Genomic DNA, 13,975 nt, shown 5'->3' with positions numbered 1-13,975 from the left:
TTGTGGGATCCAGTAATGAGACATGAACACTGAGGGAAGCAGAACCAGTGACTTTAGAAAGACTGATGAGAACAGTTACCTTCCCCAAGATTATTGTGCAGTAAAGCAGGGTGACTTCTTGTATATCGTGGGACAAACTGTAGGATCTGCTTGCTTTCTGAAGAAGGTGGTGGGAGAGGTGATTATGCCTGTATCATTAGTCTATAAATAGCTGTGAGTACGCCTTTGGCCTTTGTTACATTTCTTGAATGAAAATACTTCCTTGTTACCACGAAAACTGACCATGAAACTCAATAAACAGCAGGTGCAGTTTTTAATACTCCTTGAAATCTGTGGCAGATGCTGTTTAGTAACCACGGATATATGTACCAGCAAGTTAATTATAGGACTATAAAATACAGCTTAGGGTGAAATTAAAAGTGAGACTCTTTAGGGATTCAGCATGTCTATGGATTTCTCATCAAGATCATATCTCCTGCTCTTGGAAATGAAGAATATGAAGGTTAAATTGTGATACTGCCATGTTCACATGGCAGTCACAACTGTATCTGTGGGTACCCTTCTTGTGGTCAAAGGCATTATTGGCCTGGCTGAGACTATTTAGTCCTTATTTAGCATTAGTTATTGGAGTTTGGGCAGAAAGAAGAAAAAAAAAGAAGTCTCAAAATCAGATGAGCAAGAGGCTACTGGTGATCAATTGCAGTTGCATATCTGAAGTGCTTCAAATCTCATATTCTAGCTGAGCTTTGTATGTTTGAATGCTGAAACTGTCAGTCCTGGAACTGAAGGAAGATTTCAGGAAGTAAATACCTTTACCAGTGTGTCCAGCTGGTGTTTCTGCAGTGCTTTGTATGCATTCCTGCTTGCTGCAGTATTTGTCTCATTGTAAACTACCCTATAACTTCTTCCATGCAAATGGGGGAAAGAGACGCACTTGCAGGCCAGAGGGACTGGCGAGTCCTGCCACAGGCTGTGGGGTGGAGGTGGGAGGCCCCAGGGGAAGGGCAGGGACTGAAACTTTTTTTACTTTTGAAGTTGCATTAGCTGTATCATTGTCAACAAGTGCCTGAATTTAAGGCATCTGGCAAATTAAAGTGACAGATAGTCAGGTTTTTTGCTCACAGCCACAGACTGCTCTCATTTGTGCAGAACAAAAGTTTAGTTAGTTCTAATTTTCTTTTCCTGGCTCCAGTCATCTGTAGGTTTGCAGGGGAGGGTCTCACCCATTCTCTGTATTAGCAGTAAAAATGAAGCAATAGTTTATTACAGGGTTGAACTGCCAGAGCCTTCTGGAGATGAGGGGACAATGAACGCAGGAGGTTCCTCACCAGTGTAATTATACAAATTTCAGGCATTGCCTGGGAGATATTTTTCATCGAAGATGCAGGAGAAGCCTACCTACATTTGCTTATATCAGCACTGCATAATGAGTGCTGTTAGAACATAGTTAAATATATAGGCACTAGACTTTGTCCTGAGAAGCCTCCTTACCCTCTCTGCTGCAGTGATTCATAAGCACTGCCTCTCCAGCATTCCTGGGCTTTACATGAGTAGCTGAATAGCCGCAGCTTCTACTAAACGACAAGGAAAAAAAGCAAATGAAAAGGAAAAAAAGCAGTATTCACCATCTCTTTAACTGGGAGCTGCTTTGCTCTGCAGAGGAGCTTTAGTGACCCCAAAGTGTCTCATCTTTTCCCTTCTGTGAGAAATCAGCTTATAATAAAGCTCTGAGCATGTGATCACCTTCGTCGACCCCCAGGCAGCCTTGCTCAGCTGTTCTAAGGGGCCCAAGTGACCAGGACTTTGAGAGCACCAGGAAATTAAAGCTAGAAGTGGAGTCTGCTGAAGTGCTCCAGAGCTGTGATAGCACAGGGCTGCTGGACTGATGGCTGTTTGGGAGTGAGAACTAGAGCTAGGCTGAGGTCTGCCCCACAGGGCTCTGTGGATTTCTTGGTTTTTTACTTTTCCAGATGGATTTGTCACCCCTGAGCCAAGAGAGCCCTGGTGATGTGCAGGAGTCATCTGGGAGGAAGCCCAGTGTGTCTGTTGTCACTGCTGATGTTGGCCTTGTCAGCATGGTCCGGCAGGGGATCCTAGCACTGCAGCTGCTGCCCTCCAACTCCAGCGCAGGTTTGTTCCATCCTCTGAGTTAACCTTAAGGTTTGCCCAGTTGTTTGCAAAGGGTTGTATTCCTCCTGCTGTAGGCTGAGATTAAGTTTACAAGGGCTGGTGCACAGACCCTTCTGTTAGGGATGAAATTTCAACAGCAGCTTTTGCTCTGTGCTCTGTGGGCAAATTGTGGTGGTGGGAATGGGGAGAACAACACTGCGCCACGTACCATCTGTGAGCGTTACGGAGTTTATGAAGAAGCACAGCTGTGACTGATGCCTGGGACAACCCAGGGCATGTAGAGCTGTGCCCTGTCTGAGTGCTTTGCTATACCTAGTTGGCAATTTTGCCAGCTCAGAATGCCTTGGAAGCCCTAAACCGGCCTCAGGATTTTCCTTTCTGCTTTTGTGCTGCCTAAATTTTGTCTCTGGTGGATATAATGGGAGAGTGGTAGCTGGTTGAGACTGAAGATGCATTAAGATACTGCCTTGTTTACAGGTATAATAATAATTACGGATGGTGTGACTAGTGTCCCTGATGTGGCTGTGTGCGAGACTTTACTCAACCAGCTCCGCAGTGGCACAGTGGCCTGCTCCTTTGTACAGGTATGTCAGCCATTAGCAGGGGGTGTGGGGGCTGCTGCCTGCCAGAGGAGGAAGGTGGGTTGCTGTTGGTGGCGTTCACTCCAGTGGGGAAGAGGGGACTTCTCTGCCCGTTTGGGGCCTTTACTGGTCCTCTGCTTTGCTCTCAACACTGCTGTGCTCTCTCAGTTATATTCTTTATCCTTCCCATAGGTGGGCGGTGTCTACTCGTATGATTGCAGCTTTGGTCATGTTCCCAATGTGGAACTGATGAAATTCATCGCCATGGCCACTTTTGGTGCTTACCTCTCCACATGCCCTGAGCTGGATCCCCTGAGCCTGGATCTGAATGTGTATCACAAGGCATTTCTGTTATACTCCTTTCTGCGTACTGGGGAGTCCCTGAATCCAGAATACTACTGCGGTGAGGAACGTGCATGTCCTCCTTCCAGCAGATGTATGTCTTACAGCACCTCTCTTTGGGGTGACTCACCCAGGCTTGGTTATGCCAATAGTCTCCCTTGTCCCCTCTGGGCCCGTGCCTCCTGTAGGCTCTGGGCACTATTGGGCCATGCAGCTTCAGCCGTGACTCCCCTCCTGGTTCAAGGAATTGGGTGGATTTGGGAAAACTCATGTCCCATTTTGCACCGTTCCCCTTTCTGTGGACTTCACTGAGCAAACTGCAGTTAGGCTGTCTGTGTTGGAACTTGGGGGCGGTGAGAAGCTCTTGTTCAACCTTTCCTGCACATTGTCTAGCTTGCAGATGGGGACATTCTGGAGAGCTTCTAATCGGGCTTGCAGATGGCAGTTTGGATTGAAAAACTAGACCTGTGAGAACTGTCCCAAATCCCTCTCTTGGTTGTTCTTATTATATGAATGTTAGTGCCTGAGAGTATGCCAGGAGAGATTAGTTACCAGTAAAACATGGAAACACCCTTCCATGCTGTGGCAATATGCTGGTGCCATCTGCATTTTCTGTAACTTGGCAGCAGAAGCTGCATACAGTGACAAGTTTGAAGAGAGCTGGCCTGGGACTTGGAAATGTTGAATCTTAAAAAGATCAGGTGTTAATGGTTTAAAATCAAGGCTTTCACATCCTGATACCTTTTAGAATGCACCTGAGAATTCAAGGTTTTCTGGGGAAAGGGGTAAAACCCAAAAGCTTGCTGTGCAGCTGTTGCAACAGCTGTGCAGTTTCTGCCTGTCTATGCTAAATGTGTAACTAAACATATGCCGTGTCACAAAGGCTGTCCCAGAGGAAACAGGGCCTGGCGCCCCACCCTGCCCCCCTCTCCCAGGCCTCTTGGCCATGCTAGTGGACCTGTTTTCTGCGTTGCAGAATCAGGAGTGGGTGTAAGTGGTGCCTGAAGGATGTACTGTTCTTCAGGCCAGCGAATGTTCCTGGCAGCTTTTGTCAAGCACTTTGGGAGGGCTGTCACTGTAGGATGAGGAGCAGGGAAGTTGCTCCCTCACAAGCCCCATTTTTGCCATTTGCAGTGTCCCAGCACAGACTGTTCAATGAGCACCTGGTGTCCGCAAGCAGCAACCCTGCTCTGGCAATGAGGAGGAAGAAGCACACTGAGAAGGAGGTGCATGCTGACCTCGTGAGCATTGTCTCAGTCCGGCTGCGTGAGGGCTACAGCATCCGTGAGGTCAACATCACGAAAGGTGACTGTGCTGTGTTGGGGTTTGGAGGCTTGGATAGGGCTCTGTTCTCAGCTGTTTAGAGGAAAGTGCAGGGTCTGCCATCTCAGCAGAGTAGCTGGTATTGTGGAGGAAGGAGCCATTTTCTCCAAACTCTAAGTTTGTTTTCCTGAATAATTGCCTGACACAGGAATGTCCAGTATGGTTATGCAGTTGTGCGCTTGCCAGGCTCGTCTTCTGTGACTATAAGCGCCTGGGGAGGGACAGACAGACCATGGCCCTCTGTATCTTGGAAATTAGTCTCTACAATTTGCAGGGAAACTAGTGACAGAACTTGGGGTTTCACAGAATTTTCAGGGATTTCCTCTATATTTCTTGTTTTTTCATCCCTTTGCTAGATGAAGTCCAAAATACTAACACAAAGTTGAGCCCCTTGGTACAACAGATTTAATGCTTCCAAACTGCAGTCTTGCAAAGCAAGAAACTGAGGGAAACAGGGATATTGTTAGGTGAAAATGCCAGATCAATTAGGACCATGACCAATACTAGAAGAACATCAAACCATCCAGTGGACCTGTTATCTCACTTGCTACAGGTTACGGCACCTGGAGTGTGAGAACTAGCTGCTGACTAGGGACCTTGAGGGGTTTGAGTATCCCAGGAAGTGCCGGTAAACCCTACCTAATCTTCCATCTCCAGCTGTGACTAGTAGTAGTCCCTTAACTGAAGGGGAGATGGAAAAAATCAAAACGCAACTTACAAATTGCAAGCAAGAGAATAAATTTATTCTTGACCATCACAATGACCGGCAGAAAGCCTGGAGGATGGATTCTTAAAACACAGAGTAAACATGTACAACACTTGGTGATCCAGTGTCTTCGCTATTATTTTTTTGGACATTAGTACACAGAATATGTTTTATAGCAGAATATCAAAGTCTCTAATGTAACTCCAAAATCATTCCAAACTTGCCATATGACATTTTCTGTCAGTTTACTGTGGTCTGCCTTAAAACCATGTAAATACCTTATGCCACTGCTCTGCTTGGAAGATTGTCCCAGAGCTTCATTGCTCTTTTTCTAGCTTCCTTTCTAAACTCAGACCAAATTAGACCTGTGTGACCTTATTATCCTTAATTAAGGATTTAATTAAGTTTATCCTCCTTCTCTGGCATTGCACAAACGTATTTAAGAACAATACCTTTCTCCTTGTAACCTTCCTTTTGGTGGGTTAAGCAAGCCAATGCTTCAACCGTTTTTGGTAAGGGTGGGCTTTCTGTTCTGTTTATTCATCTTAATAGCACTTTTTTTTTCCCCTCAGTTATTCACTTTTCACAGTGTGGTCTCACAGTTCTTGAAACAGTTGATAAGAGTGTTTCAAGTATGTTTCAAGAGTGCTGTAAATGTGGTTTTATTGGTGCCTTGTTCAGTAACACTAGTACTTCCCTACTTCTGAAGTAAAATACCGTATCTGATAAGACCAGGAATCACATGAGCTTTCTCCATGGTTGCATTGCATTGTTAGTGCGGAAATCCCTGCGTCTTTCATGCACCTTTGCTTCCAGCTGATGAGTCCTTAGGGCTGTTTTATTGGGTTTTGTTTGTTTAGTAGTCCCTAAATGTGCTATTCTTCACGTAATAGTACTGCTAAGTTCAGGTCACTCAGTTCAGCTCACTATTCCAGTGTGATTACTGGGAATTGCAGTTCTTTTGGCTTGATGCTTCTTACAAGCTGAATAGATCAAAACCAGCTTTTTTGGGAAGGATGCTAACAATCATATTAGGTGGGTTAATTTCTGAAGTTGGGCTTCCAGGCATATCTCTAATTTCTTCTTTCAGGAGTTTTCAATTAAAAGAAGGAATCTACTATGGTTTCCATTGAGACAGCCCTTCTTGTAATGTCTGGTAATCTCTTTCAGTGATCTCCTGTAGGTGTGGCATGAGATACTTCCCTTAAATCCAGGCAAACTAGGTCCATTGCACTCTCCTTGCCTAGGAATGTCTATGAAACAGTCTGACAAGTTAGTTGCTGCCAAAGCTGTGCTCAGTATTGTGTCTTTTATCCTTCTATGCACCAGTACGCTTACGGCTTGGACAGCACTGAAGAAGGAGCCAGCCTTAATCTGGCAGCAATGGTGAAGTGCTCTTGGTAACTGTGAAGTCCTATCTAGAAATGCTGGAAGAGGTAGCCGGTGTGAGTCATTCAGAAAGCAATCAGAGAAGTTCACATTGTACCTTTTTGCACAAAAGTGTAGCTACAACCTCTGGGTCAGGATATTGTAAAGCAGCAAATTCCTGGACTCTGGAGGAACGTATCAGAAATATCACCCACCTGTTCACCATGCTCCCTGCACTTCCCTCTAGGTATCTTCCTGATGCCTTTTAGCCCTTGGAATGGTAAATGGATTGGCCTTCAGTTTTTACAAGAGCAGAGAGCAGAAGAGCAGCTGCACTGGATCAGAGTTACCTTCTGTGGTGAATAGCTATGGGCAGGTGCACAGGGAGGAGTAAGAATAGGGTAAATGTACACAAAATCTCCTTTCTCCTTTCCCTTTTTCTTCCCTTTGAGCACACTCTAGCTCTTTGCAACTCAGGGGCTCCCTGAGCCAGAAATACTTTCTCTATGTTTTGATGAAGTTCTTTTAGAAGGAATTTAAAAATGAAATGGCTGAGCTATCAAAAATACTGTGTGCATTTCTATGCCAGCCTTCAGAATAGTAGCAGATAATGTTACTTATACTTTGAAGGGCTAAATGCTCTGGGGGGTTGCTGGCTGCGATCAGAAAAATTATTGAACTAACATCTTAAAGTAGAGTTTACAAAAGATCGAGACATTTTGACATTCAGCCCTGCCTCTGCGAAAGAAAAGCATGTTTGGCTAATCAGGGCTCTCTGGGCCATTCTGAAGAGAAGTGTATAACAAAAACCAGTTAATTAACCTGGATTGCCAAAAGCTTTTGCCAAAAGTTGCAAACTAAAGGCTGTTAAGGAGCCAGCTGGCTGTGAAGCAAGAGGAAAGACTGCAGTTGTGGACTTTGACACTGTCGCTTTTCTGCTTCACTTTGCCAAAGGCAAAATGGAATAAATAGCTAGGTTTGTGCTCAGAGTTGCCTGGAGAGGTTGTTTGTGATATTTATAAGTGCTCTGGTTACCCTCACTATTTGATTTTAGATATTTAGGCATTTAGAAGGCTACTATGGTTAGTTAGGAATGCAGAAGCGCTTGTGAAAGGGGAAGGATTTGAAGGTATGGAAGGGAGAGAAGCTGTGTCTGAGAAGCTGTGGGGCCACAGCATGTAATGGAGCTCAGCTCCTCTCCTGTTTGTTTCTGGGACAATGACAGAGGTTTGTCCTCTGTAACAAAAAAAAAATAAATTCTCACTGACCGTTTTGTGTTGCTGTGTGTTGAGGAGAGCCTGGAGGACATTTTTCAAAACCTCATCTTCCTCTCTGAATCAGTCCAGCACCAAAATGGCTGGGCATGAGCTGGTCATTAAGAATGGCTGTCCCAGTGTCAGGAATCAGGAAGAGAAAGTGAGTTTTCTAAAAACCAGAGCTGGACTTTATGAAAGAAATCGATGCAGCAAAAACTTTTATTAGCTAGAAAGTCAAGAACCAGAAATAGGTTGCTTTGCGGTAAGAACAAGCTAAAGATTCATCTAGGTATGACTTCAAATTAAGCAAATATTTTGCCCGTGCTTTTAGTTTTGCTTGTGTTAGATTGTAGGAGTGAAGCCAGGATGACTAATGGAAACACAGATGGAAGTAGGAAATATTTTCATTAATGATCTAGGCAAAAAATGTAGGAATTTACTTATCGTTTTTGCTGTTGATGAAGTAGAAAGGCTTTGTTATGAGAACGAAAATATTGTGCAGAAAGCAGTGGATGAGCACTAAAGCAATAAGAGTGCAGTGATGTTATGAAATGGAAGGAGACAAAGTTATAAATTCTTGTTTAGCCTCTCTGATAAACTAGACAATCTTCACACGGAAACAACAGATGGTACAACTCTGGCAAATACATTTATAGTCATGCAAAGCACCCATTGTGGAAAATATTAGTGACCTTAAATAAAATCCTAGTAATCCCTCAGATGAAATACAGGTGAAATGTAGTATACACCTTTGATCATCTTTGTTCTTGAGGTTCAGGAAGGTTAAGACTGTTAAGGGGAATGGATATTCTGTCATAGTCTGATGACCATGGCTTGGTTTAACCTACACAGTAACAGCTGAAACTGGGTAAGGATTTCTTCCCCTAGTGCACACTCCTTGCCAATGTTATGGAAATAAAGCTTCTCGGAATAAAAATAATTTAATCAAAAGAACAACCAAGCGTGAATTTGGCATGTAGTCTGGAAGGTTTATTCTAAACATTGGTGGGGGAAGAGTACTCTGAGAGAGCCTCCCAGCAGGGACCATGGGAGCAAAAAGCAAGATGGCTTTAAAATGGAGTGTAATCAGCCTGTGAAGGGGGTGGCAGGATGTGCCGATGACAGCAGCAAATGCAACCCTGCAGGAGGCATAGGATCGAGGCTGATGACCTGTTCGGATGGTTTCCAGCACATCCAATCACTTATCTCACAAATGCTGCAAGTCTAGCAAACTATAGAGCAGGCTGGGCATCAGAATAGATGACTGCGCAGTTGAAACAGCAGCGTGGCACTGTTATCGAGTGTCATGTGTTTCCCTGGGTTCTTTCAGTACAAATGCACATGCACAGTCAGCAGGAGTGTGACAATTTTCTGCTCTTGGGGCTCAGTGAGGCTTGCTGTCAGGTGTTTGTGTTAATCTTGATAGAGATGCAGTGGCCCGTTTAAAGTAACGGGTAAATATGTACAGTTTGAAGAATGGATGAATATTCATTCTTCTTAACTTTGGGAGAAGAGAGTAAACATGGTGAGAAGCTTTTGGTGCTTGAAGTTCTAGATTGCATGAAATACTGTCTGGGCAGGAAGAGCAAGGGAGTTTAATTCAAGAATTGGGTCTCACCTTTCAGATTGTTTATGATCTTGGGCCCATCATGCCCAAATGCCCACATCTCTGCATTGGGATAGATTAACTCTGCAAAGTGCAGATGAGAAAACTTCATAGCTTAAAGGCCCTGCCCATCTGTGCAAAGCAACAGTTTTCTTGGAAACAAAGATGAACCTGTGAAGAAGGGAGCTCATTGCAAATGTCAGCAACTCCTCTGAGTTTCAGTTGCCTTCTCTAGTGTAGATACTATATGTACATTTAAAGAACTATTCACCAGGTGCTACTGTGTAAGCAAAGCCTCCCTCTGTTGGGGAGGAGAGAGAATGACTTCAGCTATAACAAACAGTTGTTAGATTACTTTGTCCCCTCCATAGTGATCAAACGGTCTCACAGTACTCAGGAGTCCCTGGTCAGAGATGAAGCTCAGATGTGTACCAAACAAGCACTTGGACTTACTCCTCTCTTCCCATGCAGGTGGGTCTCAGCTGGAGGTGAAACTAGTGCTGCTTTGGAAGCATAACATGAGGATAGAGTACTTAGCTGTGACACCCTGGCCCCTGGACCCATCAAAGCGCAGCACATGGGTGGAGGTGACGATGGAAGGAAGCTATGACATCTTGCATGACATCAGTTGCACCATGAGGAAGCCTATCACCAGTCTATACCGCACTACAGTCATCCGGCGCTTCTGGAACACGTTGCAGAGGTGAGCTGGACCATCCCCAGCAGTTCTCAGTGTCCAATGTAACAAGAAATTCCTTCCTTGCATGGTGGGGCACTGGTTATACAGGTGGCCATCCCAGCCTGGGCTTACAAAGGAATGTGCTCTGAGGAAGAGGTATGACTGGTGACAAGCTTGCCATCTAGTCAAGGAAGACGTGAACTGGCCTGTGATCTGGTCTCTAAGATTGCTTCATGGTGAAGATACTGCTGCCCCTGAGTCCTGGTCCTGTGATGCAAACATTAACTCTGACTGCCATCCCATGGAGGCAGTGTGCAGTTGTGCTGCATGGTCACACCTAGATCTGAAAGGCCTGTGGGCTATAACCATTAGAAAATGGCCACGGGTGACCATTACTCCTTGCTATTTGGCAGATTGCTTTTGTAGCGCTTCATTCCCAACTCTGATCATCCTTTTTATATGATAGGCTGTTACACTTGAACTCCCTTAACATGCTCTTTGCAATCAGGCATTGAATCCCAGCATTGCCCTAGAAAGTGATGTTGGTGTAGATGGGCTCCCAATACATAGGGAGTGCTGTGTGTGCAGGCACTGGGCTGACTGGGGCAGCTAGGAAGAGAGCATGGGCTTTTGTGGCTAACTTCCTCTTCTCTTTCAGCATCAACCAGACAGATCAGATGTTGGTTCATCTTCAGTCCTTTGACACAGTCCCAGAACACTTCACCATTCCTGAGAGCACCAAGAACGGAGTGCCTCTCTTCTACATCCCCCCAGGCTCCACCACTCCGGTATGTTCCCTCTCTCTCCCATTTAATATGGGATAGGTTGTCCCTCCTGCCTATTCTGTCTTGCACAAGGGGATGCTGAATCCCAAGGGGCAATCAAGATCATCTATAACTTGCAGGCTTCATCTCTTGCTCTTAGTCCTGCTCAGTTCAGGTGCACTTCAGTGCCTGTGAACATCCCATCCCATACTTTTTCCTCTCTGAGACGTCACCCTATGTCTTTATTGCTGCAGCTATACCTCTAAGCCCCACAGCAAGTCTCCTAAGTGTTCTCTGAAGCTTTTTCCTATAGTGATGTGATGTGTGAGACTGATGGGGAGGCTGACACGCTTATTTTTGACAGGCTTTTTCAGTGAATACCTCATATGTGTGGAGCTGCTGCTGGCAGCATTGTGCCCTGGTGATGTAGCTCAGTACCATCAGGTGAAGATATAGGATGTGCTGAATAGTTACATAGTCTCATTGCTCTGAGCATTCATGTGGAAGGTGCAAGAGAGATACTTGTCATCTGCACAGCAGAAACTAAACAAAATACAAGCTAATAGTTTCCATTGCAAAATTCAGACTCATCGAAGCTCACTGAGCAGGAGTGCTAGCATATTATCCGTTCCCTGCTAGTGGTATCTTTGGCATTCGTAGAAGATGACTAGTAGATATCAAAGCTAAGGGAGCTTTAATTTAAGAGAACTATCCCTTTAATTTTACTGCTTAAGCGCTTTACTGCTTTAGGTTTGCCTAGCAGATTTTCACTGTGTAGGGTTATGTATCCCACAGTATATCTGGAACATCCCATCTTATGGCTAACCACCACTTTATTTCTGTGTCAGCAGAGTTGCTATAGTTGGTGGAAACACAGTGTTGCCGTACAGACGTGTCAGAGTTGCCCAATGCCACCCATTGCTGGTATCCTATTTGCATGAGCACTCTCAGACAAGTTATCTCAGTGTTTAATTGCTCTGCTGACATAAGCCATATATCCCCCTTTCAATCAGAAAGCACACCATTACATATGCCATCTTTTCCATGGTTGATTTACTTGATGCTAAGTAGTTAAATTCCTAATTAACTTGATATTTCAGGAACCTAATTTATTTTTGTTTACATTGTCCTGCCTGTTTCAATGTGAACACAATTAGTTATTCTGCTGAGAGGGAGCCGTCAAAAACCACGGATGTGGCCAGCCTTCTAGGCCTACACAGCTCAGCTGCTGGAGAAATTCCTCCTCTCTCTGGGTCAAACCAGACAGTTTCTTGCTGAATACTGCCCTGTCATTTTCTCAGGTGCTATCCCTGCAGCACAGTGGATCTGACTCAAGCCATTCCCAGTTTGCCTCCTACTGGAAGCCTATCCTTTCCATGGATGCCAACTTTTGGCAGAGGTGGCTGCACATGCATCGTATAGTCCTCCTTCTGGAGCACGACACGTATGTAACTGGAAGGGCTGGGCTCACAAGCACAGTGTGGGTCAGCCTGGGAAAGCAGGGCATCCAGTTCAGTCCAGTTGCAGAGTTGCAGCTGTCTTGCAGGTGCCTATGCTCAAGGAAAGGGCTTCACTACTGGGACCTGGTGGATGGTGAAGGCTCATTTATCTGAGAGGGACCGTGGGTTGGGAGGTCATCTTTGTCAAGAGGGGACCTGTTCTCAGGAGCATGAATTGTTTCTCAGGTCCTTATTGGCTTTGGATTTCCTGATTGCAGGGAAGGTGGACCATCCAGTTGGAGCTATCCCACAAGGGTCCTTTTTGCTGCTGGAAAACATCTTCCCCAAAAGCATTGCTCTCCTGAGGCTGGTCCTAGTTGCAGAGTTATGTGAATAATAGCCATATATTGCATGGAGGGAGATAGAAATGATGCAAGGGTGTGCTCTCTGCAAGGTGGAGAGCAGGTTCCCTGTGCACTCAGGGAGTGTGGCTTTTGTCAACAGGCACAGGCAGGGTGGTATTGGCTGTTGTGTAGGGATAAAGCTAATGTACCAGTCAGGGGATGAGTTGGAATGGATGTAGCAAAGCCTCTGTGGGCTTTGGGGAAGAAGAGAAACTGTGGTTCTACAATGACTTTCTGCCACACCCTGCAGGCCTGTGCCCAAGCACCTGCATACGCCGGGCAACAATGGTCGCTACAGCACCATCCAGTGCCGCATCTCTCACTCAGCACTCACCTCCTTGCTGCGGGACTGGAGCAGCTTCGTGTTGGTGGAGGGCTACTCCTACGTCAAACTGATACATGGGTGAGTGGCTCTGAAGCGGTGCCATGTAGGGAATCAGGCATATGGCCAGACCAAAGATCCAGTTAGACCAGTACGCTGTGATGGGCCAGAAGTAGATGTCTAGAGGAGAGGATAAGAGCAAGACAAGGGGGTATGAAACCCTGCGTATTCTGAACTGCTGCCACCGTGTTCCAGTTGCAGCCCAGAGGGAGAGGGAAGGCAGCTGGGGGGTTTCTGCTTGCTAGAACTGATGTGTGTTGCTGCCAAGTTGTGTGGGCTGTTGAGCTCTGCAGAGCAGGCCTCCACTTGGTCTGACACGACAGGGCAGCAAGATCCATGCTATTTCAGCCCTCTCTTAATCCCTCCTCCCTAGCTCTGAGGATCCCACACCTTCCTCGTTTTATGTGGTGCGGATCATCTCCAAAGCTCCCTGCATGGTTCTCCGGCTGGGTTTCCCCATTGGCACACCTGCACAGGCCAGGAACAAGGTGAGAGCTAGCTGGCTGCTTCCTGGGGTAGGAGCAGAGCAAGAAGTTCTGAATGTGGAAGTGGTGAGTAGGTCACAGGCGACACTGTGGACAAATATCCTCTAATAACTAACTGCTATGTTAAGGCTTAGATGAGTGTGAATTTACTGTAACAGAAAGGGATAGTTTAGAAAAGCTTTCTGTGATACGTCCATGGAAGATCTAAACCCAAAGACATGAAGATCGATAGAATAGCTGGTCACATGAATCTTTTTCCCACTGCTTAATTCAACTGTGGGGCTTGAAATGACTCAAAGGTTATTTAGTCTGTCCTTGTGACCAAAGCACAATCAATACTGTCTATCAGGAACAGCAGATACTTGTATGACTCATCTGTAAAGACCTCTGTGATGGATGTACTACGTGTTCCCTAGGCTATCTGCTTCAACAGGTGGTGAATTGCATATGTATATTGTATCATTTGGGCAGGGAGGATTTAGAGTTAAAGTGTGAACAATGCCCCGCATG

General features: G+C 45.5%; 1 protein-coding gene across 6 annotated transcripts in view; it reads left to right on the top strand.

Annotated features, from left to right (window-relative positions):
- The window catches only part of SZT2 (SZT2 subunit of KICSTOR complex), a 58,892-nt gene that overhangs the window by 3,416 nt on the left and 41,501 nt on the right, over positions 1 to 13,975 (top strand). For all 6 annotated transcript variants that reach the window (XM_064455296.1, XM_064455293.1, XM_064455295.1 and 3 more), the window contains exons 6-14: positions 1,971 to 2,130; positions 2,608 to 2,714; positions 2,904 to 3,114; positions 4,188 to 4,358; positions 9,784 to 10,015; positions 10,650 to 10,779; positions 12,057 to 12,199; positions 12,849 to 13,001; positions 13,354 to 13,468. In XM_064455296.1, coding sequence (XP_064311366.1) covers positions 1,971 to 2,130; positions 2,608 to 2,714; positions 2,904 to 3,114; positions 4,188 to 4,358; positions 9,784 to 10,015; positions 10,650 to 10,779; positions 12,057 to 12,199; positions 12,849 to 13,001; positions 13,354 to 13,468 — 1,422 coding nt within the window. The remainder of the gene's footprint in view (positions 1 to 1,970; positions 2,131 to 2,607; positions 2,715 to 2,903; positions 3,115 to 4,187; positions 4,359 to 9,783; positions 10,016 to 10,649; positions 10,780 to 12,056; positions 12,200 to 12,848; positions 13,002 to 13,353; positions 13,469 to 13,975) is intronic.

This window comes from Phalacrocorax carbo, chromosome 6 (assembly GCF_963921805.1).
Source record: "Phalacrocorax carbo chromosome 6, bPhaCar2.1, whole genome shotgun sequence".
In the NCBI taxonomy this organism is placed as follows: Eukaryota; Metazoa; Chordata; class Aves; order Suliformes; family Phalacrocoracidae; genus Phalacrocorax; species Phalacrocorax carbo.
The sequence above is the reverse complement of the archived record's forward strand: the minus strand, read 5'-3'. Positions and strand labels throughout refer to the sequence as shown.